Here is a 27,940-nt window from a genome sequence, read left to right on the forward strand (position 1 = left end):
CAATAGTTTTTCAAGTTAAATCAAAAGTGAGGAAGAAGACTTTTTGAGGGAATTAACAACTGGCATTCATCACTCATCCCTGAGTAACTTTTTACTACTGCCTGTCTAATGGGGAAGTGAATGCTCCAAAATATTACAAACCATTGTTGTTGGTGGTTTTTTTTAAGGAGTGTGCAGCTCAGTGGACACATGCGGGACCGAATCAGCAACCTTGGTGCTACAAGCACCACGCTCTAACCAATTGAGCTAACCACCACCACCCCCCCATTATTGTTCTTTAAAGGTGAAGCCTCAATTTTCTGACTCTATGACTGCCCCTGACAAAATTTTTTTAAAAAGTCCTTAAATAGCATTAAATTCAAAAGCTACCGTCAGATGCACACGTGTATGTGTATGCCTGAATGGAGAAAAAGACACAAGAAGGCACAATACCTGTAATGGGGGGAAAAGCAATGAATACTCAGAGATTATTTTCTCTTAAAAAATACATATCATTAATTTTTAATCTTAGATCCCATTACATTATCCTGAATCAGCAAGCAGACACCAAAGTATGAGAGTCAAGAGTCTAATAAACACTCATTTTATAATACTCTTTATTTGATTAAAGAATTTGCCTTCTTGTGTACACTGGAATGCTATATTCCCTATGTATTTTACAGGGTTACAAAACGTCTTTCATTTTAAATATTACCCCAAAAGTAATTTCAGAAAAAAAAAGTTTTTATGAAACTAAACTTGACTTTTAAAAAAATCATATGGACAAGCAACTCTCAAACAAAACTGGATTAATAAGATTTCTTTCCTATTTAACTACATGACAGATTTCTTGTCCCCAGTCCCCTTCCTCAAAAAACCTCATGTGGAAACCGAACTACAGATAAGGATTTCTTCCCTGACGCAGTTAAGGGAAAGGGAAAGGCCAGAAATTTCTTTGGCAAACAATTCCATCCATGGCCATTTGTGCGTGACTGCTTTGCTTCAGGAACACTCCACTGTTCGCAGGGAAGGCCAATGCTGTTCAGAGTGGGAGTGGTGCTCTCCTAGCAACGGGAAGTGCAGAAATCATCTACAGTCATCTGCCTCTTCCCCTGCCTGTGGCTGCAGAATGGCAGCAACTCCACCAACCTCCCTGAGTGCAATCCTGGGTTAAAAGCCAATGTTGGCTTGGCTGATGTAGTCTTCTCCATTGAAAAAGTAATGGTTGAGATGGGGCTAAGAAACAACCACTGCATTATGACACTCAATAGAAAAGACTTAGAAGAGGATTTCAGAGACAGGGATAGATAGGCTGGTGAAAAAATGCTGGGCAGGTTAGAAGGAAATGGGAGTATATGTGAGCAATCTAACTCCTACCAATATAATCAGCTGCCTCTTGAAATGCTAAAAGCCTGGTGGTGGAAGTGGAATCTCCTCGATAGTTCAGGGCCAATGGGACTCACTGAACCCACAGCCTCCAAAATCATAACCTCATCTCTGCTAGAAAAGAAAGGACAACAGCCAGAAAGAGGGAGGTGGTGAATACGAGGAATGTGAATGGATTACAAAGACCATGAGCTATTATATTTCAGCTGAAGTACCCAAAATGTGGACAACTGGAAACCTGGGTAGCACCAGCAGCAGATATGATTACCTGTGGATGTGAAATCCCTAACTGGACATAATCAGTCTCCTTCCACACACCTTGAAAGCTGTTTCTCAGCTGTCTTTAATATTGACACAAGTGGGATTCACAGTACTGTTCTAAACTGGACGGACAGGCCTGAAAGGAAAACAACTTGGCAAAGAAGTGGAGGGATGAATGGATATAGGAAAAGGACATGAGGCATCCTTATCTTTCAGCTTCTAGACCCGATACACCTTAAGTAGTTCACGTGTACAGTCCAAAAATCAAGACTGGATTAGATCAACCTGTTCTAGGAGTACCAAACAAATACAACGCCTACAGTGCTTGAATAAATGTATAGAAAGAAAAAAAAATGAAGGTAAAGAAAAGAAGTATGAAAGATTAAAATCTTCTGTAGAAAAAACTTAAAAAACAAAGTATGAAATATAACTATATTTAGGACTAAGGAGCAACTTAGATGAAAGCAGAGGTGTTTAACTAGGGGCAATCTCTGGAGAGCTGGTTTTCCTGGTGGCCAGTAAAATCTGCCAAAGAAATCAGCAGCCTTTCCCTTTGTTTGTGTCATTTCTTTGCCGAAGAATGTCTCTGTGACACTGAAACACTGAGGGTGAGTTGAGGGTCCTTGCGCGCCGAGAATCGTGAATTATACCAGAAAAAAGGGTCTCCAATGGCTTGTAGATGTGGAAAAAACTCTTCAGCCACTGTGGCTTCTTTTTTATTAATTTGAAAGTTTTCCTTTTCGGTTCCTCTTCTTGGTATTACAGGATTTCATACTTATCCACTAGGAAAGTGGTCTCTGTGGAAAACCTTACAGGGCTGTTCCCATCTACCTGGGTCACTTTGGTTACCTAGGAAAACAAACAAAGAGTAAGGTAAAACAGAAGGAGAGCAAGTCTCTAAGGTGCTAACTTCTCAGTACAGATCAAATTCCCTAAAAGCAGTATTAAAAGTAACTCAGAAATGCTAAAAAAGTTCAATTCACAACTGTAGATTACAGCATCACTCTTCCCCATCAACATGATTAACCAGCTTTCTAGACAGAAAAGATGACTGTTAGGATGAGATGCAAAGTGGTATTAAGTAAAAGGTCCAGGATGAGTGGCCATTGCCCAGGCCCTGCCCTATAAAACCTATGAAGTTCACAGACATTCCACCAGGATGATCAATTAACATTTAGACACAAAATGCAACATTCTAACTCATAACATTATTTATTTGATTTACTCTCAAAGTTGTACTAAGGTTCTTATTTTCTAGATATGGCTGGGTCCTTCTAAAGAGATTTTTTTTTTTTAAACTATTATTTAAGTGTGTTTTTCTAGGACCCATCAGCTCCAAGTCAAGTAGTAGTTGTTTCAATGTAGTTGTGGAGGGCACAGCTCACAGTGGCCCATGTGGGGATTGAACAGGCAACCTTGTTGTTAAGAGCACCACGCACTCTAACCAACTGAGCTAACCGGCCACCCAGAGATCTTTTCTTTTTAATAACAAAAAATGTCTACTATGGGCCAGCCCCGGTGGCCCAGGTGGTTGGAGCAACGGGCTCCTAACGCTGAGGTCACCGGTTCGATTCCCACATGGGCCAGTGAGCTGCGCCCTCTTCAGCTAAGATTGTGAACAAAAGCTCTCCCTGGAGCTGGGCTGCCGTGAGCAGCCGGAGGTTGGCATGAGCTGCCTCAGGCTGCCGTAGGCTACCATGTGCCAGCATGAGCGGCTGGTGGCCAGCGTGAGCGGCCGGCAGCAGCATGAGTGGCCAGCAGCCGGTGAGAGCTGCCATGAGCTGCTGTGAGTGGACGACTGACACAGGCGACCGACTGCCTCAGCCAGGGGGAGCGCAAGGCTCACAATACCAGCATGGGCCAGGGAGCTGTGTCCTACACAACTAGACTGAGAAACAATGGCTTGAACCGGAGTGGGGGGTGGGGGGAGGAAGAAGAAAAGGGGGGAAAAATGTCTAGTGTAATTAATTATCTGCAACAATGGTGCCTGTAATAGTACCAACACAATACTTGAACCACTGATTCATATTTTCTAATGTGATTTTGAGAGAGTAATTATACTGTCCTACCCTTTAAATGGTCCCAAACAGGAAAATGTACCCATTTCTACCTAATATCGTGGGTTCAACAATGTGCTACCAAGACTGATGGGGTGATGCCAGTAACTGAAGAGGGGAGGGGGAAGGGGAGGGAGAACCGCTCTTTGGAATCACCCAACAAAGGACAGTATAACTTCCCAAGCACTATGGAGAGACAGAGTCCATCTGGAAAATAAGACAGTGCCAGAATAATAAGCAAATCAACAAGTCAGAGCAGAAAGCTGGGTCCTTGTAATACAATTTCAAAAAGTGGAGAAATAATGAGTTAAAAATAATGACCTAAAGGAACAGTCCACAAATTTCCATTACTTTGCCTACCTAAAGGACAAGGTTTGCAGTAGCACTGGCTCATGATTATCTGTATTAATGAAGGGAAGATGTGATATAAATAACCCAAAAATGATATCCATTTGTTTTAGAATCACTTTTTGGGGGCAGTTATTTTGCCTTCCAAATAAAAAAAACTTCCTTTCATTCCTTAGGTTCAAACCAAGTGTCGTTACAAAAGGCATTACAAAACCATGGTGTTTTGGCAAATGAATTTTAAAATACGAGATTATAAACAAATAGGCAACTAAGATATAAATCTTGTACAATCCATAAGTACTTTTATACATATTCACATTCAATGTCTTAACTTTGTCTGATCTAGAGAGGAAAACTGAGGTAAAGCAGGTGAGGAACTTGACCAAGATCATACAGTAAGTCAGGAACACCAGCTTTTTTGCTTATTTGCTCTGACCATAAAGTCATGCTGCCTATTTGGCATCTGTCTTACTGCTTTCCCCATATAGGTTCTCTATTAAAATGGGGTACCTGTATATTACAGTAGTTTTTTTTGGAGATGAAGGAGACTTGAACAGGAAAGAAATCATTGGGCTGCCCAGCAATGCTGAACTCGAGGCTGCCACTCTTATTTTTGGCATCAATCACTGGCAGGCACCACTCCAAGGTATTTCGCCGACTGTCATGTCGATACTCGCCATCGATCTCACCAATCACTGGTGCGCCGACACCAGATCTATCATAAGAAACATCTGTGTCAAGTTAGTTGTCCAGAGCTGGAAGAACTTTGCCAAGGAAAACCAGCCCCAAATTTGATTATGCTCCTCAAATTCTGTCCACTTTTATAAGAAAAAATTAGGCTCCCTAATAACTTCAAGGATCAAAGTCCTAGCACATTGGCTAAGAATCTCACTCATTCCCTCTGTGGATACAGATATATGAAACCAGAGGTAATTGGCAGCGATGCCCGTGGGCTGTTCCAACATGTGGACTGGATCTGGAGCTAGGAGCTAGCAAGGGACTGAGACTGACAAATGTGTAAAGTGGGGCATATTTCCAAAAATCCTGCACCAACGGTTTGTTGCCATGTCAAGAAGCAATTTTAATATAATGTAGCTCTCTTAGGTGACAATGGGGTACAAGTTGATAATAGTGGGGGGAACACTTTAAACACCATTATGTAGTTGTTCAGAATGGAGTGAATTTAGGCCTTTGAGAGGATGTTTTCAAAAGATTTAAGAATGTTTCAAAACTTACTTTATTTGCCGCCAGTGGATTTATTTGATTAACAATCCAGTAAGTGGACTTTTGTTTGATAAGTGAAAGCACAATTACCCCTGACAAAATGAGAACATGATGGGAGAAGGGGGTAGGTACACAGTTGTCCGTAATCTGCAAAAGAACTACTCTGTTTCCCGGAAAATAAGACCTTGCCAGACAATCAGCTCTAATGCGTCTTTTGGAGCAAAAATTAATATAAGACCCAGTCTTATTTTACTACAATATAAGACTTGGTCTTTAATATAATATAACATAACATAGTATGGTAATAATATAATATAATATAATATAATATAATATAATATAATATAATATAATATAATACCGGGTCTTACATTAATTTTTGCTCCAAAAGATGCATTAGAGCTGATTGTCCGGCGAGGTCTTATTTTCCGGGAAACAGGGTAGTTAGAAGGTACTTTGTATCCTCACACATGGCTGACAGGCAGTGTCACCTACTCCTCCACATTCTAAATTTACCATCTTTTAACTCACCAGTGACATTCAATGCTTGAATTAGAGGCAGGGTAAATAATGGAGACAAATAAAACTTTAAGGGTGATATAACACAATTAACTCTTCCCTATCAATTTTATGGTCCCAGTTATATATATGCTCTTCTCTTTGCCCTGTTCCAATTCTGATTCTGATCTCTAATTTGATCAGTTTTAGACAATAGGGTAAAATGTTGTCTAAAGGTCTCTTCTGGAGACTATTGCAAAATTGATCTAAGACACAGGAAACCACTATAACCAAAATTACAGGGTAGATGGAGAGGCCTAAAAATTGTGGCATCCTAAAAATAGTCTACTAAAACAAATCTTGACAAAACAAAACCCACACCTGTTACCAATGCCTAAGACCTACAATGGTTCAAGGCAGCCATCTACTCCTCTGAAAGAATAACCAAGCTGTGAAGAATAAGATGGTTATCCCATTAAAGGGGATATTGATAATAAAGCATATTTTTAAAAAATGGAAACAAGAATGAGTAAAACCAGACCTGGCCATCTGAAGGCCTGAATTATCAAAAAGGGAACAAAACTACAAATTAAATTAGTACCATTTTCTCTCCAACAATAACTAAGCAATATAATAGTAAAGATACACTAAGAATACACTAGTGGGTGTTCATGAAGGGCGGGCTGAGAGGTAGAGGAGCTGGGATTCATTGGTAAAGTAATAGTGCACACTCACTGGAAATGCTAGCGAGGAGATAAACTTAAGGTAAAGAGTATTTCCAAATGATCCTAGAAAGCAGGCCATTTAAGCAAACAAAAAAAACTTATTTGAGCTAAATTTTTGGGAATGGTGGAATGGATATTTTCATTATCTTAATTGTGGTGATGGTTTCACAGGTGTATACATGTCAAAACAAACTGCACAGTTAAATATGTGTAGTGTATTACATATCAGTCATACCTCAATAAAGCTGTTAGAAAATTTACTGAAAGTAATGTAGACATCATGTTTCAGCAAGAATTAACAGTTCCCTTGAAAACACACTCTCATCTTTAGCTCAAAGTTTAGACAGCAAAATGAAAAAGAAAAATTCAATCTGACGGACTCAACTTCTTTGACTTGCAAAATGAAACAGAGAAAGTTTGACTGAGAAGTGGCTCCCCCTTCTGGAAATCTTCATTACTACATGAATAAACTGAGGACCTACATCTAAAAAAAAAATAGCTCTACAACTACAACTAGCCAGTTTTAGTCTTATTTGTCTGGTTTGGTTTTAAAGTCAGTAAACGCCACTCTTTTTATTTTGTTTGTTTGTTTATTTATTTATTTAAGGAGGGCACAGCTCACAGTGACCCATGTGGGGATTGAACCAGCAACCTTAGTGTTATTAGCACCACACTCTAACCAACTGAGCTAACTGGCTATCCCAACTCCACATCTTTTAAAGCGTACAGCTAGCTCAACGCATTTTGACAAGTGTATGTAATCTTATAAACACCATCACAATCAAGTTATAGAACATTTCCATCATCCCCAAAAGTTCCCCTGTGCCCCTCTGCAGTCAAAGGCCTTCTTCTCTACCTCCTAATTTCTGATCCAAAAGTATTACCTTTTCAGAATGTCATATAAGTGGAATCATATAGTATGTAGCCTTTTGTATCTGATTTCTTTCAAAACTGGCCTTTTAAAGAATCAAATATGTTAGAATGGATAGCTAGCTAAATAATGTCTCCAAAATGAGTACTATAAGACTAGTTCTATAAACCCAATATAGAAAATATGATCGTGCGGGGGATACCACTTACGGGAGTGGGATGGTAATAACCACATCATTCAGTTCTAAATTATCTTCTTGTAGTTCATATTCTATGTTGACATCACAGCCATTTCCACTCTCTGAGGGCCAGCAATTAACTGAGGAGAAAAGCAAAGCAGACATACTAGAACATTAGAAAAGAGTAGAGAAAAGTTAAGATGGAAAATCAAAGCTGACAGCTGCAGGCCTTAAACATCCTAATGTAAACTACTGAAAATAAGTTTTAACATTAAAGGTATTAAAATTTAAAGCTAATGATTAAAATACACAAAATTCAACAAAAGGTCATTTTGTCAAGAATTCTGCTATGTCAATGAAGATAAGAGTATATAAGCCAGGGCTATTTCTAGTTCTCAGTACAGACTAGCTTAGTGGAACTGGCCAGAGGCACTTACTTGTCAGCGGAATAAAAGATTCCTCTGTGGTTTGTAGTCTCCACTTTAGCACCCCTACGTCACTATTGACTGGAAATGACTTCTCTGGATTCTTCAAGCCAATTAGAGATTCTGCAGTGAAAAGTTTTTTATCCACATTTGGATGGGTCTGAAATGAAAAGGGAAAGAAAACTTCTGAGGTTCAGACAGGGTAAGACAGGAAATAAATTCCTTCTAGTCTTCCATGGGTCGTATCGAAATATCTCAAATAGGGTGCCTAAAAATTTCGAATTCTTTTTGATTTTAAAGAATGATCTCCCATCTTTAAAAACTTTTAAGAAGATTTAGACATTTAAAAAACAGTAAAAGAAAAAAATGATTTCAACTCTAAGCCATTTTGTTTGTAATTGAACAAGTTAATAATTTTGTAATTGAAAAAGTTAAAGACCTTTAAGCAAGTCCTTTCCAAAAATACTTCACAGGGAGCAGCCTCATGGTGAGGTCAAGCTTGCCAAGTAGAAGACTAGGGTCAGACATTGATCAGCTGCCTGGGTCAGACAGCGTCTTGGTCTTATATCAAAGAAGCAGCAGAGGGAAAAGGTCTATGGAAAGTTTAGTTGCAATTTTGCCCCAGAGCACTAAGATTGTTCAAACTCAGGACAAGTAAAATGGACTAATCTTTTAAAAAGTCGTATTAGGAGAAAAAAAGAAAAATAACTTTTGGATAGCAGCCTACATATACTTTTAGAGCCAGCAAAGCTGTTTGAAATAATATAAGCACTGCTTACAAAAGACAGTTTTGTGCTAATTATGGGGGGTGGGGGAGTAGACAAAAACACATTCTTCCCTGAAAAGGCTTTGTTCTTGTGATAAGATAAAATCAACCATCTACATAATATGTGACAAGAACATCTCACACACATTCAGACAGGTGGAACATACAAATTGATTTTGTAACGGTTTGTGCACTTTTCAAATATACGTTAGATACTGCCCTTCAGCTAACAAAACAAGCACTGGTAGTTTATATAAAGTGGCAGAATGAGTAAATTTGGTATCATAACCTGTTTCAATAAAATACATCCTTATTAAGTTTAAAAACTGTTTTATAAAAACTATATATCAAGCAATATCCTAAATGAATTATTTTACTCTTTGTATAACAGTAGCAGGTAAGCATCTCTCTGCACCTTTCTTAATGAGTATGAAGTAATTTATTAGATTTCAAAATGACCTTTCATTCAATTCCAATATTAAAAGGCCATTTTAATACAGCTGTTGTCAATCACTGAACCAGCCTGGGAAGAGATTTATTGCCTTAAGGCATCCACTGTATGTAATAGCATTAACTTCTTTCCTGTGCATCTAGAATGGCACTAGTTATACAACTTTAATAATTTTCTGTGTTCTGTGGTTCATATGAGGAACTCCAGGTTGGGAAAGACTGTGCTAGGTAGACAAACAAGTCTTAACACTCCCTTATCAAAAGTCTCTACACACCTGTAGCTGCACCCCTTTCTTATCTTCATTTTCCACATGAAGACGAATTCGGCCAAATTTATCATCTGAGATCCTAAGCATGATCATGCCATGCAACTCCATGTTCTGTAATCCTCCATCTCGTCCACAGGTTAGTGTGATTTTTTCCTCAATCTTCATGTGCACACTGCAGAGAAAAATTTGTTCAGAAAGGTAGAAACCAGAACTCTCCTTCTTCAGGGTTTAATGGTGATTAGCCATCCACAACTTATGTTCAGGTGCTGCTGCTATATGTATCGAAATTTAAAGCATTATACTCTTCAATTCAGCAATTCCTCATCCTACAGATAAATTCTCACCTGTGCAAACACTGTAGTTCAGTTATTCACTGAAGAATTGTAATAGCAAAAGTTTGAAAACAACTTAAATGTCCATCAGTAGGGAAATGCTTAAATACATAAAAGTATATCCACAAAAATGAATACTAGGCAGTTATAGAAAAAAGGGGCAATTATTTTCAATTGAAAAAGCTTTTATTTGAAAATAATTTAAAATGTTAAAACATTAGAATTATACCAGGAATACATGTATACCCTTTTTACCTACTGTTAACATTTTATCCCGTTTGTTTCATCATTTGCATACTCTTTATAAATATTATATATTTGACTTTTTTTCCTGAACCATTTAGAGGCAGATAATGTACATCATGACCTTTTCCCCTAAATACTTCAGAGTACATTTTGTAAGAATATAGATATTCTCTTACACAACCATAGTACAATTAACTTCAGAAATCTACACTGGTACAATACTTTTACCTAATCTACCATCCACATGCCAATTTTGTCATTTGACCTAATAATGCTCTTTAAAGAGTAAAATAAAAAGTGCTGCTGCTATGGGCAATAATTAAGTACAGTCTATCTATATTCTTTACTAATAAACTATCTATAGCTGGGTGAACTGCAGAGGTTAAAAAGAATATTCTGGCATCCTACTTTGTTCTATGTTCCAACCACTAAATCTTCCCAGAAACAAAGACAAGACACTTATGACCACAAAAGAGTGTATCTTAAGACAACATAGGGTCCCATTTACTTTCACAAGAGTTTGCTCCATACTCAAGAAGTAGTTCATCATTCAGAAAAGAATCAGGAACCCTCTCTAATAAGTGATCGTCTCCAACATCTTTTTAAAATAGTGTCAAGCCTCTGTTTCACTCAAAGCAACCACTAGGAATGCACAGGAGCTTTAATGATTTAAGAGATTTATACTGATGTAACTAGCCCTGTTCATATCATACAGAACAGAATACACAGAATATTCCTTTTATGCACACCTGTTAGAGGTATCCTCCCAGACTCATTTTTCATTTGCCCTCAAAACCATTAGCAACAGTAGAAGCTCTGGGCTTCAAGACAAGAAATCTGAGTCGTGAATATGTGAACCTGATAACTACCATTTAAAAATGTTACCAACCAGGACCACAGTCCCGAGTTAAGAAACCAAATATTCTATACTAGGTTTAAATACTTAAAAGGTAAAAGATAATGTTAATTTTCTGTTAAAGATATTTATACATTTTATATTAAAGTTTGGTTCTCCTTAAAGTTTAATTAGAAATAGACATGCCAAAATATAGTGTAGCAGTCATCACATCTCTAGCCCTCTAATTCAAGTGCCATTTCAAGGCTCACATTAGGCATGAAGACAAGTTATTTTTAACTTACCCAGCACAGAGTTGATAAAAGCTAAGTTCTAAACTTCACTGAAGATAGATGGCTGAGAGCCCCATATCATGGTTAAAATGAAAACAAACAAAACCCCCCAAATTCCTTATGTTAATAACCTAGAATATACACGAAGTCTTTTAAATCTGGAAAAATTAAAAGAAAAAAGAATTTATAGTGCACTGAAATAAAAATTTTCAAACATTATGTAACCTATTCTTACTGAAAAGGTTACTGCTCACCTTTCCATGTTAATGGGTGGAGCATGCACTTTGGTTGTTTCAGAGGTACGCTTGCCCATATTGGAGGACATGATAGTTTCACCTTCAGATTTCAATTTGTCCACAAAGTTATCTACTTCCTTTCCTTTGGCTCCAAGTTTCAAAGCCTTGCTGGGGCCTGAAGGCCTAGGTGAGAAAGAATACAAAATAAGAAAAAATACACACACGATTTAAAAAAAACCACATTAATTAATAATCCCGTGTCAATGAAGCGTTCCCTGAAGCTATTCTTTATGAGGAATGTGAAGATCTCAAGGGAAAAACCCAACTGTCCTAGTGTTTGGTGAACAACTAGACTATTTCCCACCCAAACTGGCAGCTGAGTCACTATTAACATGCAAGCTTCAGATATCCAAAGACCAAAGGTATACTTTTATAAGCATGTATGATCTGATGAAAACTTTGTACCTTCCATCCAGATAAATACACCGGTCTACAAATGAACTTTTACATATAATTATGGGTAGTCACAAATTCTCCCTGAAATCCACTCATGAACACAAAGATTAAAAATCTATGTTCCATAAAAAGTTAAATATCTCCTCCTCTCCCAAAACAAGGCAACTCTCATAGGAAATTGAGGTTATGGTATAATTTGTAAAAGAACTCTCTTTTACCCAAAAGGAAAAACATCACATTCAAATTTCTCCTTTATCTCCATATTATGTAGTCAAATTCAATAGTACATCTTACTTCATCAAGACACTCCTTATTTACAGCTTGCCTAAAAATCAGATTATCATTCCAAAGATACACACATATAGCCTTCAACTGCCATTCTAGGGCTGCTGGTGATACACCAAATTATACCTGACTGGTGCAGGTGCCACTTTTGGTTTATCAGTTTCAATGATAGTCTCTGTGATCATGGCAGCTGTGCTTCCTCCAGAGACTGCGGAACTTCCAAATCCCCCAAATCCTGGTGCTTTTTTGCCCTGTCTCTCTGCATCTCTTCGGGCCTGTTGTAATTCCTTTGCTTTACGCCGCATCTCAGCCTTGGCTTCACGTTCTTGAGTCTACAAAAAAAGACATACATGGATGTGCCTTTGAGCACAGTCTATACTAGCAAATAAAGACAGGAAAAACAGATAATGAAGCATAAAAGGAAACCTATACAAACTGGAAGTCACAGAGAAGAAACTATTTACCTCTCTGACTGCTCTGAACACCTTCTCCTCGTGAGAATCCATTTCTGTGAAGGTTCTGATCTGTGCCAGATTAACATTCTCCCGGTATCCCAGGGCGACAATTTCATCAAAAGCAAAAATCAAATCAAAACAGTGCTCAGATATTTCATTTTCCTCTAAGGCTCGGCAATATTCAGGGATCTAATCATGGACAGCAATGGAAAAGAAAGATTTATCAGCAGTTATGTAGTTCAAGTCTTATCCTTTAAAGTACACAAATTTCAATAACCTGAATCCCTTTAACTCCTTCTACTCCATTTTAAGCAAGACTTTGGCATAAAGTGTGTGTGTCTGTCTGTCTATATCAATAAGTCTAACCTAAAGTATATTATCCAAAAATTCAGCCAAATAAGTATCAGAACCACAAAGGCAGATTACAGTAAATGCTTAAGAACTAGGAAACAAAAGGGCAGTTCCCATATTCTCTTTTGGGATACTTATAGCCTAGGAGGACATCCAGTAAACGTTTGCTGAATGAATAAAGAGCTATAGCAATAAGCTGCTGGGGTTGGGGGGACATGGAACATGCAAATTGATAAGCATCATCTGCTTTGGGTAAAAATAGTTTCTCACAGAAAATTTAAAGCAAAAAACTGTAATATTACAGAAAGACTCTTACCACTCTTGAGAAGAGCCTTAGGGTCTCCAGATCTTCTAAGATGTTGCTGTTTTTGGTAGTGATCAGTACCATGTATAGTTTCTCCATAGGCTGGTAGACATATCTTACACTCTCTGTTTCAACAAATGTATGTTGTTTTCCAGTGTTCATGAGCTTTGGAAAAGCTGCTAACAAGCCCTCAATGCGAGTTCGGGTCATCTCTACAAACTGTCGAGAAACAATAGCCTTTCCTGCTTTTGTGCAGACCGCTGCTGCCAACAGCACCTACCAGGAACATACATATAAATAAGTACTATTTAATTATTTCTTGTGCTCCCTTCGGCAGCACATATACTAATTATTTCTTCACATCTGTTTTCTCAACATTCCAAAATATTCCATAGAAACACTCAGTTATCTAGTGATATGACTTCTATTAGAATGACTTTCAAATTCAACTTCATTGTTCTTTTTTTAATTAGTTTCAGGTGTACAAAACAATATAATAGACATTTACACCCCTCACAAAGTGAGGTTTATCAAACCCCTTCCCCCAATCTACTACTCCTCTGACGTCATATACAGCTGTCACAATTCCATTGACTCTATTCCCTATGCTGTACTCCACATCCTGTGACTATATATATATTAAATTATAGTTGACATACAGTATTATTCAGCTTCAGGTGTACACTGCAGTGGTCAGGCACCTACACCATCCATGAAGTGGTCTCCCTAATAAGTACTGATCTGATACCCTACAAAACCTTTACAACATTATTCATTATATTGCCCAAACTGTCTTCCGTATCCCTGTGGTTCATTGTTCTTTTAATTGTAGTACTATGTAATTCATAAGACAAAGATAAAGTGGAGGAAAATGAAGCTCTAATTCCTATTTTTCAATAATATACCTAAAGAAAAACTTAAATTTAATTTTTTTCCAAGTCTATATATACGTTATTGTGACTCAGAACTGGGTTGCTCTCTGGTTTGGCAGGCTCATAAAGAATAGTTTATGAAAACAACAAAAGAATAAGACAAAAAAATGAAGAAACAAAAACTCATAGACACAGACAATAGTATAGTGGTTACCATAGGGTAAAGGGGGAGGGGGTTTCTAGAAGAGGGTAAACGGGGTCAAATATATAGTAATGGAAGGAGAACTGACTCTGGGTGGTGAACACATACCATGTTTCCCCGAAAATAAGACCTAGCCGGACCATCAGCTCTAATGCATCTTTTGGAGCAAAAATTAATATAAGACCCAGTCTTATTTTACTGTAAGACCGGGTATAATATAATATAACAATACCAGGTCTTATATTATTAATTTTTGCCTTAAAAGACGCATTAGAGCTGACAGTCCGGCTAGGTCTCATTTTCAGGGAAAAAGGGTAATGTGAGATACAGATGATGTAATACAGAATTGTACAACTGAAATCTATGTAACTTTACTAACAACTGTCACCCCAATAAACTTTAATTAAAAAAAAAAATAGTTTGAATTTTTTCTAAGAACAGAAATTTCCACAGCCAAAACAGAGGTCTGATCAGACAGATTAAAGGTTTATAAGAAGACCCTGACCTTTGCTTTCATTTTTACCTAGAATATGGAACCAATCTAGGGAGTTTAAATTTATCTTCTGCTCTTTGATTAGCTTTCCCATTCCACACTATTCTACTTCCAGGTCTGTATACAATCTGTAAAATGAAAAACTAAATGACTCCGTGTTTCACACAGGTTTTGACACTGAACAAGGATAAAGACCTTTTTTCAGAGTCTGGCATTTTATTAAACAAAACAAATAAAGCGCCAAAGGAGGATGAGAAAATCTTAAATGCCATTAGCAGGGGAGTAAGAAAATTAAGTACAGTGTTAACAGTTTTTTCAGTGAAGGAACCCAAGGATTCACAAGTACAAGTAACAAAAAGACTATTTACACATTTTGGAAGAAGCCTCAATGCTAGGATACAACCACTGAAATATTCTACTGGTCAGGCTTCTCAGCTTTACAGAAACCTGCCCTGTACAGGTGAGCGGCTTGAAGAAAAAACAAATTAGTTAATTCAAATAAATATTCTTTTTTCAAATTAGTTTCAAATGTACAAAGCAACATAATAGACATTTAAACCCCTCATAAAGTGATAACCCACCCCCCAAGCTACTACCCCTCTGACATCTTATACAGCTGTTATAATACCATTGACTATCTTCCCTATGTTGCACTCCACATCCCGTGACTATATATACCTATATATTTAGTCATAGTTGACATTCAATATTATTCTATTTCAGATTTAGGTGTATAGCGCATTGGTCAGGCATCTACAGTCTATGACGTGATCCCCTGATAAGTCCAGTGCCCATGTGGCACCTGACATGATCTTTACAACATTGTTGATTCTATGCCCCATACTGTGTTAACTACCAATTTGCATTTCTTAATGCCTTCACCTTTTTCACCCTGTCCCCATTCCCATCTATCACCCTGATCGATCTAGTACCTATGTGGCACCATACCTAGTTATTACAATATTATTGACTATATTCCTTATACTATACCCTACATCCCCATGACTACTGTGTTAACACCCAGTTTGTTCTTCTTAATCCCTCCCCTTTCACCCCTCCTTTACCCCCTCCCATCTTAAAGAAGTCCCTGTAAGAGTCCTTGTAATACTGGTTTGGTGGTGATGAACTCCTTCAGCTTTTTCTTATCTGGGAAGTTCCTTATCTGTCCTTCAATTCTAAATGACAGCCTTGCTGGGTAGAGCAATCTTGGTTGTACGTCATTGCTTTTCATCACTTGGAGTATTTCCTGCCACTCCCTTCTTGCCTGCAAAGTTTCTGTTGAGAAATCAGCTGACAGTCTTATGGGGGCTCCCTTGTAGGTCACTAACTGCTTTTTTCTTGTTGCTTTTAAGATTCTTTCTTTGCATTTAACCTTTGACATTTTAATTATGATGTATCTTGGTGTTGGCCTCTTTGGGTCTCTGTGCTTCCTGGGCTTGTACGTTCATTACCTTCACCAGGTTAGGGAAGTTTTCTGTCATTATGTCTTGAAATAGGTTTTCAATTCCTTGCTCTCTCTCTTCTCCTTCTGGTACCCCTATAATGAGAATGTTCGTACACTTGATATTGTCCCTGAGGCCCCTTAAACTCTCCTCAATTTGCTGGACTCTTTTTTCTTTTTGCTGTTCTGGTTGGGTGTTTTCTGCTACCGTATCTTCTACATCGCTGGTTGGATCTTCTGCTTCATCTAATTTACTGTTGATTCCCTGTAATACAGTCTTCATTTCCATTACTGTAGCCTTTATTTCTGACTGGTTCTTTTTCATGGTTTCCATCTCCATTTTTATGAGATCATTGAGCATTTTTTTTTTTTTAAAGATTTTATTGGGGAAGGGGAACAGGACTTTATTGGGGAACAGTGTGTACTTCCAGGACTTCTTTCCAAGTCAAGTTGTTGTCCTTTCAATCTTAGTTGTGGAGGATGCTGTTCAGCTTCAAGTTATTGTCCTTTCAGTCTTAGTTGTGGAGGGTGCAGCTCCGCTCCAGGTCCAGTTGCCATTGCTAGTTGCAGGAGGCGCAGCCTACCATCCCTTGCGGGAGTCGAACCAGCAACGCTGTGGTTGAGAGGACGCGCTCCAACCAACTGAGCCATCCGGGAGCTCAGTGGCAGCTCAGCTCAAGGTGCCATGTACAACCTTAGCTGCAGGGGGTGCTGCCCACCATCCCTTGCGGGACTCGAGGAGTTGAACCAGCAACCTTGTGGTTGAGAGCCCACTGGCCCATGTGGGAATCGAACCGGCAGCCTTCAGAGTTAGGAGCACGGAGCTCCAACTGCCTGAGCCACCGGGCTGGCCCTTATCAAGCATTCTTATAGCCAGTGTTTGGAACTCTGTGTTTGATAGATTGTTTATCTCTGTTTTGCTTAGTTCTTTTTCTGGAGCTTTGTTCTATTCTTTTATTCAGGACTCCCCATTTTGGCTGCCTCCCTGTTTGTTTCTATGTATTAGGTAGGGCTACCATGTCTTCCAGTCTTAGTAGAGTGGCCTTATGTAGTAGGTGTGCTGTGGAGTTCAGTGGCACAGTCTTCCTGGTCACCTGAGCCACATGCTCCAGGTGCATCCCTTGTGTGGGTTGTGTGTGCCCTCCTCTTGTAGTTGAGCCTTGGTTGATAACTGCACATCAATATAAGGAACTGACCCTTGGGCTCACTGGTTGTGAGGAGTGGCCTTGACTACAATGGAAGAATTGTTGTGTAGGGGCTGATCTTACAGAGCAGGATCTGCCTCAGCAGAACTCTGGTGCCTGCCCAATTTGCCCCTTGGGTGTGTTGTACTTGGAGGTGGCTAGGTGGTGTTCTAGCTCGTTTTTGAAGCTGGCCACTGGGTACACCAGCCTTAGGACCACCTTGGAGGGGATGCACTGTAGGTCTATTTCAGCCACAGTCCGTGCCTCACCCAGGGCGACCTAGCAGGAGCTAGAAAGAAATCTGCAGATGTCTGCCACCTGTGCTGTCCTTGGAAGTGCCTTTGAGAGGCCAAGCTGTGAACCAAGGCCAGCTGCCGCTAGTGCTGGCTTAGGGCTGCTCAGCCAGAGATACAGGACATGCTCGAGCCAGATGCTGCTTCTGGGTTCCGTGAACCTTTGAGAGAACCTAGGAAAGTGCAGCTGAGGCAAGGCAGGCAGTCTGCGTGAGAAAGCCACTGAAAGCAGCCTGCGTGTGCCCAAAAGTTGGGCGGGGCCAGGTCTCAAATCACAAGGGGGGTTGGGGGGAGGGCTCAACAAAAAAACAATGGCCTCCACCAGCTCCTTCATCCATGAGAAAGCTGCCTTTCCAACCCCTGTCCCAAGCCAGACAACTGAATTCCCCACCATTTGTCCCTGTCACCTTTCCTGCTGCTGCCCCAGCTGGAGCTCAGAGCGAGTGATTCCACTGGTGGGTAAGTTCGCGCGCAGTCCCTTTAAGAGTTCGGAATGCCTGTGAGTGCAGCCGCACTGCATCACTCAGTCACAATCTCCACTGGTTTTCACAACCAAAACTTATGGGGAATTCTCTCCCCAGCACTGGAACCCTGGACTGGGGTGGGCCTGGTATCTCTCTCTCCTTTAGGGGATGGGGGACCCCCACAGCAGAAATAGCCCTCCCGATCTTTAATGGTCACACACGGGTGTGAGACCAGCCCGTTCCATGTCTGTGACCTTCCTACCAGTCTGGAGGTGGCTTCTGCAAGTCCTTAGTTGAAAGGCTTCAGTTCAGCTTGATTTTAGGCAGTTGTCAATAATGGTTGTTTTGTAGATTAGCTGTAATTTTGATGTGGTTGTGAGAGAAAGTAAACACAGTGTTTACCTACTGTGCCATCTTGGTTGTGTCCTCCAATATTCGTATAGTTTTAATACATCAATACAGTTTTATAATAATCAAAGGAGAACACAATGTCCTTATCTATCAAGAAGTGGCAATTAAGGTATTTGGGAGATAACTACCATCATGCTTACTTCCAAGCAGCTATGTAAAAACAACTTACATTGGAAAAGTGTTAGACATGTATCCTGCACAAATAATTTCCCTCCACTGGACATATTTTTATGATTTACCTCCAATGAACGGGCAGATTTTCTCATGTGAAATCTCAAGAGATAATGCTATCAATTACTTTATTTCCCAAATAACAACTGCAAGTTTAGAAAGAAGCAGATTTAAGGGAGTAACACAATTCTGTTTATGTTTCTATCAACTTTACGTTGAAACTTACCTTAATCATCACAGCTTAAAGTTACTTTTATATTGCAGAGAATTAAAAACAGTTAAAAAAAAAAAAAAGTAATCCTAAACCATAAATAAATGCTCTTTGGAAGAATCTTGTTTTGTAAATCAGTTCCTTTTAAAAAGATCAGAAAATATTGTAGACATACAGAGAGGTATATAGCATAAAAGTTACCAGTTGATTACTTTAAGAATGGCAAATAAGCTAGCCTAAAAGTCCAAAAAGCACTTTTTCCAAAATATTTATAATTTTTAAAAATAAATAGTTTTGTACTTAAGAAATGTATCCTTTACAATCACCAATTACTTGGGAGGCTTTTGTCATCACCTAGGTATGAGGCAAGAAGATGTATGGAGGGCAGTAAAGGATCCCAGAAAAAGAAAAAAATGCAAAATGGTTATGACCCTTACCTCTCAAAAGAAATCCTGCACTCCATGTTTTTAACTTTATCTTTTTATTGTTGGCTATAGACCTTTAAGTGTACATTGTGGTGATTCCTTGTTTTTAACTTTAAATTAATGGTGCGAGGAAAAAAGATTTCTTCAAATAAGGACAAGGTAATACCTAATCCCTAAAGAGAAGAAACTAACCTAAAATTATCACCAGGCGAGAGTATTTGTTTAGAGGACTAAAACCAAATGCACTTAAGAAAGTTAATTTTACTAACCCTTGTCACCCCAATAAGTTTTAATCAAAAAATAAATAAAAATAAATAAATATATATATACACATACACACACACACACATACATACATACACAGGGGGCGGCTGCTTAGCTTAGTTGGTTAGAGCGTGATACTCATAACACCAGGGTTGCTGGTTTGATCCCAGCATGGACTAGTGTGAGCTGCGCTCTCTACAACTAGACTGAAGCAACTACTTGATTTGGAGCTGATGGGTCCTGGAAAAACACATTTAAAATAAATAAAAGTTTATATATATATGTATATATATATACATATTACACACACAGATTTGATTTCACATTAATTTTTATCATAGATTCATGCATCATCTACATATTTCTGACAAAGAAAAATGTAGTTGCTGCTTCAGTTTACTAAAATGACAAGCAAGTAGTCTCTGTACTGGTTCACTCACTAAAGGTTTCTATGCACATACCGTGTTTCCCCGAAAATAAGACGTAGCCAGACCATCAGCTCTAATGCGTCTTCTGGAGCAAAAATTAATATAAGACCGGGTCTTATCTAACATAGTATAATATAAGGCTAGGTCTTATATTAATTTTTGCTCCAAAAGACGCATTAGAGCTGATGGTCCGGCTAGGTCTTATTTTCAGGGAAACAGGGTATGCCCCAATAAGGTTAAGATTTTTGCCCTCAGGAAGGAGCTGTGCTACATGAATGTTCACAGCAGCATTATTCATAACAGCTAAAAGCAAAAACCCAAATGTCCATCAACTGATTAATGAATAAAGAAAAGGTGGTATCTATACAATGGAATATTATTCAACCATGAAAAGTAATGAAGAACATGGACAACATGAACTTTGAAAATATTATTTCTAAGTATTTTTATTTAGGGTGCAAGGGGCAGCCGGATAGCTTAATTGGTTAGAGCGCAAGCTCTTAATAGGGTAGCCGGTTCGATTCCCACGTGGGTCAGTGAGCTGCGCCCTCCACAACTAGACTGAAGACAATGAGCTGCTGCTGAGCTGCTGGAGGGCTGGCCAGACGGCTCCGTTGGTTGAGCTCTCAACAACAAGGCTGCCAGTTCAATTCCCGCATGGGATGGTGGGCTGCCCTGGAACTAAAGACTGAAAAATGGCGACTAGATGTGGAGCTGAGCTGCGCCCTCCACAACAAGATTGAAGGACAACAATTTGACTTGGAGATAATGGGCCCTGGAGAAACGCACTGTTCCCCAACATTCCCCAATTAAGAAAAGAAAAAAATATATTATGCTAAGTGAAAGAAACCACATCTTATATGATTCCATTTACACGAAATATCCAGAATAGGCAAATTCACAAAAATTTACTTACAATTTCAGGGAATTCATAGATTCTCTAGAGCAGTAATTCTCACATGGCCCACAAAGAATCACTTTATGCAATGAAAAATAGTACTGATAAATAGGGGCATATTGTAAACCCTTGTAGAGCCCCTAGCCACCAAAAAAGAAAAAAGGGTGAGAACCACAGTTCTAGGAAGTTATGCTCTCCTACTTTAGAATTTTATCAGGTTTTGAAAGAATAAAGTAAGTCCCAGTTAAGAAAAGATGCAAAGTATAGCACAACTTAAAACACATGAAATCAAATGTCTATCTAGAGGAAGAAATGCTCAGACTAAACCTTCAGATCTACATAAATATGCTGATTTAATACAAAGCCCATATCTAAAATACAATAATCCTGTTAGAAACAATGTTGTAGGTTTCTGGGTAGTTCTCAGGCAGCTGAAATTAAAAATGCCTTCATACCATACAGATAAAATTTAGGTAAAAATTAACATCAAAGGCAACATATAAGGGGAAAAAAAAACAAAAGCCAACCTGTAACCAGAAAAGTATATACTATGGAAAGGTGCAATTCATCTACTTTGCTTTATTGGCAATTCCATTTTAGCAATATTATTTTAAGAATTAACTAAATAATTATTTATTGAACATCTACTACACACACTAGATGCTCTCTAGGAATACTAAGAACAAGATTGGTATTCTTCCCTCAAAAAGCCTAGTATGACCTTAAAAGTTCTCATCACAAGAAAAAAATATATAACTATGTAAGGTGACTGATGTTAACTGACTCACTGTGATCATTTCCCAATATATGCAAATATTGAATCATTGTGTTGTATACCTGAAACTAATGTTATATGGCAGTTATACTTCAATTAAAAAAAAAGAGCCTAGTAGGGATAAGACACAAACATAAATAACCATAATACTAGGTAGACAGACTTTGTTAAGTAATGTGCTATGAAAATTCAGAGGAGATTACTTCTAGCTGGTAAGATCAGGGATGACTCGATGGAAGAAATAGCATTTAAATTATGTTTGGATGAACTAGGGGATGTGAGTTTTGTAAAGATGAAGAAACAGTAGGGTAAAACAGTATTCCCTGAGCAGGAAAACTGAGACACTCGCTGAGTCATTCCATTATCCAGATACAAGCAAAAAATAAGGCTCCTGAAGTAGGAATAAAGCACCCCACATTAAGTATGAATTTAAACCTTGAAACACCCAAGACACCACACACCATAATCACAGGGTTCACGAAGCTGACACAGGTTTCTATTCACTGTTATTCATGTTAATGAATACAGTTATGAACATGACTGAAAGGTATGGTCACCGCTAAACAAAATACATTTAACCTACCCTAAATTAATATTCATTTTCATAAATGCTTTGAAGTAATAAAGCTTCTCTTCACACCAATGTTTACAGGTGTTTAACAATTATTAAAATATAGTGTACACTATAAAAATATACATAGTACACACTTCAAGATAACTTAATTTTTCCTACTGTAACTTGATCTGATTTTCTTTGTGGAAGACTAAATAAGTATGATTTTCATAAAGTTGTTTTATTTATTGTTTGTTTGTATTTTTGGAAAAGAACATTTACACTTATAAGGCAGGAACTCTCAAGAGCCCTTGATTGTTTCATAGATGTAAAAACCTAGGGCCCAGATGTTAGATGACCTCTCCAGGAATGTTTAAAAAACAAACTTAAAATTTCAGTCATATTAATATTTTTAAGTTAATTTATTTTGTTTCACTAAAGCATTTTAAATTCACACACATACACAGACACACACACACACACCCCAATTCCCCATTAATTTGAGCTTTGTCAAACAACTTTTCTCTTAATAATACTTACAATGGTTTAAGTATACCATCCTTTGTTTTTGAATTAAAAAACAACTCTCCCCTATCTAGATTTAACTACATGGCTCAGAAAGTTCCTTGAGCAAAGAAATCTGGAGAATTAGGTTTCTTTTCTGCCTCTGCCACTAGTTAAGATTATTCAAGAATAAATCACTTAATTGCTTCTTAAAATATCCCTAAATTAGAGGTTAGCTTATATGAAATCTAAAGTGCCTTTGCATCTTTTTTTTTTTTTTTTTTAAAGATTTTATTGGGGAAGGAACAGGACTTTACTGGGGAACAATGTGTTCTTCCAGGACTTTGTTCCAAGTCAAGTTGTTGTCCTTTCAATCTTAGTTGTGGAGGGTGCCATTCAGCTTCAAGTTGTTGTCCTTTTCAGTCTTAGTTGTGGAGGGTGCAGCTCAGCTCCAGGTCCAGTTGCCATTGCTAGTTGCAGCGGGTGCAGCCCACCATCCCTTGCGGGAGTCAAACCGGCAACCTTGTGGTTGAGAGGATGCGTTCCAACCAACTGAGCCATCCGGGAGCTCAGTGGCAGCTCAGCTCAAGGTGCCATGTTCAATCTTAGTTGCAGGGCGCTGCCCACCATCTCTTGCGGGACTTGAGGAATTGAACTGGCAACCTTGTGGTTGAGAGCCCACTGGCCCATGTGGGAATCGAACCAGCAGCCTTCGGAGTTAGGAACATGGAGCTCTAACTGCCTAAGCCACCGGGCGGGGGGGGGGGGGAACCCCTTTGCATCTTTAAGATTCTATTAAGTCTAAGCATTTGAAGACTTCACAGCAACAGAAAATGTACAATACCTCCATTTCACACCCATTGCTCCAGTAGTAACCACTTTGGAACCATATTTTACATTAAGCTGCTAGATGGAGAATTACTTAACTAAAACAAATCAGGTATGTACAGTGTATGTGTGTGAGATAGAGATAGCTGCCCATCATCCCTTCATCCCAATCAGTGATAGAGGTCCAAGAATAACAGATAGTAATTCAGCATAAATATGCACAATTCCCTAAAGAAAAAAGTCAAGGACATCCTCCAAGCCCTAAATGTTTCAGTATTCCTCACTTCCAGAATTAAGTAGTCACTTTCTCCTTCATAATTCATGATCATGTTAAGGCTAATTTCTAGAACTGTCATAGAGAGGACCATTTTTTTCTTTCCTTTTTGCATTAAGTAAGCACAGATGAAATCAGAGGAAAGATTAAAATAAAATCTACACCATATACAAAACCTAAAACCTGAAAAGTTAGTGAGAGTTTTAAGCTTATCACAGGTTTCTGTTCTAAAACAAAAGCTTGTAGAAAATCAAAATAAAAGGACATCATTCTCAGTTTCTGCAATGAACTTCCTATTTGAAGAATAGATGGCAAATCAACGGGAACTCAAATCATTTCATTCTTTGCTGTCCTCTCAAATAACAATAAAAAAGATACATAAAGGGGCGGCCAGTTGTTTCAGTTGGTTAGAGCACAGTACTCATAACACCAAGGTCACCAGTTCGAAACCCACATGAGCCAGTGAGCTACACCCTCCACAACTAGAGTGAAAACAACGACTTGACTTCGAGCTGATGGGTCCTGGAAAACACAGTTTCCCAATGTTCCCCCCCCAAATTTTTTTTTTTAAAAAAGAAAGATACATAAAGAATACAATAGCTACACAGCTACTGCCTGTATGTCAGAAAGGGGAGGGGAGCAACAGTAATCCTCTAATTGGGAAGTTTTTACTGTGTAGGATTTGTTTCTCCCCATCATGTATAGGTCAGCCACACAAACCGAAATCTAACTTTCTAACAACCAATAACTTTTCGGAACTGAACTTAATGGGATCATTTATATTTAATGTGGCCACTATAGTTAAGTTTATTCATTGCCTGTACTTAATAATAAAAGAATGGCACTCTGTAGATAAGCAAAGATTTTAGATTGGTGTTACCATGAGATTTAATATCAAGTTTTTTCAAATGTAAGTTTATTAAGAAAAGGAACTATCATTGTACCTGACAATGTATTATTGTTAGGAAAATAAGAACATGTTCTGATTAATTTGCAGAAAACTAGAAAAAAGATCAAATCAAAACATGTCCTTTTTTCACTTAAATAAATAAAAGCTTAAAAAAAGTGAAGGGGGGACCGGTTAGCTCAGTTGGTTAGAGTGTGGTGCTCTTAACAACAAGGTTGCCGGTTCAATCCCCGCATGGGCCACTGTGAGCGGCGCCCTCCACAACTAGACTGAAACAACTACTTGACTTGGAGCTGATGGGTCCTGGAAAAACACGCTTAAATAAAAGTTAAAAAAAAAAAAAAAAGATGTCTTTTTTATTTCTTCATTTTATAATAAAGTCATCATAAGCCATCTGTTTTTGCATTTGTTCATTTATTTCTCTACTAGGACTTTGAAGCGTAGGACAAAAATATTACTAACTTCAGTAACTAAAGCCAAAGGAAATTTATATTTCATAAATCAACATTCATGTACTGATATCTGCAAGTTACTCTAAAATGCATTAAAAGATGTATGGAGAAATGGATGGATGATTAGACGTGTGATAAAACAAGTATAGTAAAATGTTAATTACAGAATCTAGTTGGTGATTATATGGGTGTTCACTATGAAGTTCTTTCAACTTTTCTAGATGTTTGAAAATTTTAAATGAAATGTTGAGAAAAAAATCAATTTTCAGAAGTTTTGAAACAACTTTTAGATCCAAAAAATCTTACAAAATGTCACTCTACTTGGATATTTTTCCTGTCCAGGAATAGCTTCATAAAGGAATAGGACACAAAAATATTACACAGAAATAACACTTAATGTCTTAAGACTCAACTGAGCAGAAATATACTGAGAGAGGATGTTCTCCAGAAATCACAAATCTGTGGGTATCTAGATTATGCCAGGTTCCAAATAATTCAGAAATATATGCATATTTAAACATGACACAACTGTATACATATGCACACGTGTCCAAATAATATGCAAAATTTATATTTTATTTATCACTAACACCTAGAACTTTAATATCCCTCAGTTATCAATGAATTAAAAATATAGCAGGTCCTCAAAAACACTGTTTCACTCAAGATCATGTTGTTATGTTGATGAGATGTTGAGAGAACTCTTGTTTATATCAATTAGCCTATGGTAAAACTGATTTCGTTATGTCATTTTGCTTAAAGTCACAAACCTATTGATGATATTAAGTGAGGGCTTACTGTACTAAGTTCCAAGACTTTTCAGCATCTTTTTGTAAAGATTATCTACATTCGGTTTTTATAAAACAAGGCTTTAATTTTGCTATTAAAATTACAATATACTATAAAATGCACTACAAATACATTCAGGACATAAAAGGAAAAGAAGCTTAAAAATCACTATCCAAACACTGAAACTCCTAATAGAAATGAAAAAAAGGAGTTTTTGAAAATTTTATGTGCAACATTCAAGTTTTATGACGCAAAAGTGCTTGAAGCAATTTATATGCCTGAAGCTGAAGAAAACCTTTCAGTGTTTTAAAAGCCCAACCATGAATCCTCCACAATCTATGTTCTCATCTAAAAGGTTGTCAATTGAACTTAACATGAATGACACCAAATTCGACCGTCGTCTCTCAAGTGTGTAGGAAGATGCTTTAAATCAAATGATTAATATACTAACAATAAAAAAGAAAAAAAAACTTCAAAAGATTGAAGGGCATAAGGTGCACTAAAAAAATAAATTACTAGCTCGTTTGGAACCAAAGAATTTCTCCTACTTCATAAATATCTGTGCACAAATTCTAGTGATAAAGTAAGGTTTAGTGGAGTCAGCAGTGTTTTGTCCCCATCCTCACCCACATTAAATTTTCCCATCTCTACAGTGGATGAGAACATAAAGATAATGTATCTAAAGGCAAGTAGGTCACAGAGCATAACCTCTTACTATATGCTATACACATTTTACTTCACCTGAACAGTGTTTCTCGAAGACAGAAAGCCTATATTCTTTACAACTCGCTCACATTTTCCCAATGCTCTATACATTACATATACTCAATCTCACTGACAAATGGACACACCTAAGTTCTGTACTAGTGGAAGGTTTCAGGGACACCTGGGTCTACAAACTAGTGTTCTGTGCCTCCTTTCGAACTTGCTCCTCTATTTCCCCCTTTCGAACAAACAAAAGAAGTACTGAAAACCAATGATTTTGGATTTCGAATATTAATGGCCTACCAAACACCGGGGATGGGAGGCAACCTGATTATAGAGGGAAGGGAACCCCCAGAGAGAAGTCCCGCCTGCTGAGCCTAGGCACCCATGGAATAGGCTGGGCTTTTGCGCGGAGGATCGCAGAGGGGGGTCCAAGCGCTATCACTATGAGGTTCTCGTAGAGCAAACACCCCAGCCCATTCCAGGGCCCGAATCTCAGCACAGGAAGGTGCCCAGTTGGGGGTGGGGAAGGAAAGGGTGTGGGCGCGACCGCAGAGGATACAGGAGTCAGGTTCCTCGATCTCCCGAGAGGTCGGGCACAAGACAGCGCCCCGAGGCTGGCGCCGGGCGGAAGCGCCGTGCTCCAGGCCCTCAAGTAGGGACTCCTCTGGCCCTAACACCAAGACGACCCGCAGAGAGAGCGGACACGCGAGGCCAGACCCGGGAATGCGGCCCGGCTCGGATCTTACCATGGTGAGGGCGGTGTGGGGCGCACCCGCGCTCTGGCTCCACTGGGGCTAGGGCTGAGGTCAGGGCAAGGAAAGTACCGGCGGCTCTGGACTTGATGCCCCCTGACAGGAGCCGCAGCCGCTTTGCCTCTCGCCAAGATGGCGGCCCTGAGCCACGTCTCAACCGGAAACTGCACAGGTCAAAGGGCGGAGGGCGGGGCGCCATGGGGTGGGGAAATTGTGCGTGCAAAGCTAGAACGCGACTTGGCCACGAAGGCACCCGGCTCACCCAAGCGATGGAACCTCATACTTTTGTCCCTTCACTTTTTGTCAGCGCCCTTGTTTAATTTTTGACACCTCTTGTAGTTTATAAAACTCTCACAGCCACTATATCACTTAATATACAAAATAACCAGGTGTGCATAAGGACCTAATATC

General features: G+C 38.6%; 1 protein-coding gene across 1 annotated transcript; it reads right to left on the reverse strand.

Annotated features, from left to right (window-relative positions):
• Window positions 1-578: 578 nt before the first annotated feature.
• ARCN1 (archain 1) lies at window positions 579-27,679 on the reverse strand. Its single transcript, XM_019716335.2, has 10 exons — window positions 27,524-27,679; window positions 13,243-13,506; window positions 12,585-12,764; window positions 12,247-12,452; window positions 11,398-11,562; window positions 9,444-9,609; window positions 7,965-8,112; window positions 7,559-7,667; window positions 4,542-4,746; window positions 579-2,475 (listed from the first exon to the last, which is right to left on the reverse strand). Exons 1-10 carry the CDS (start codon window positions 27,524-27,526, stop codon window positions 2,386-2,388), a joined length of 1,536 nt encoding a protein of 511 aa, XP_019571894.1. The 5' UTR covers window positions 27,527-27,679; the 3' UTR covers window positions 579-2,385.
• Window positions 27,680-27,940: the final 261 nt, after the last annotated feature.

The sequence above is a fragment of the Rhinolophus sinicus genome, linkage group LG06, assembly GCF_036562045.2.
Source record: "Rhinolophus sinicus isolate RSC01 linkage group LG06, ASM3656204v1, whole genome shotgun sequence".
Classification (NCBI taxonomy): domain Eukaryota; kingdom Metazoa; phylum Chordata; class Mammalia; order Chiroptera; family Rhinolophidae; genus Rhinolophus; species Rhinolophus sinicus.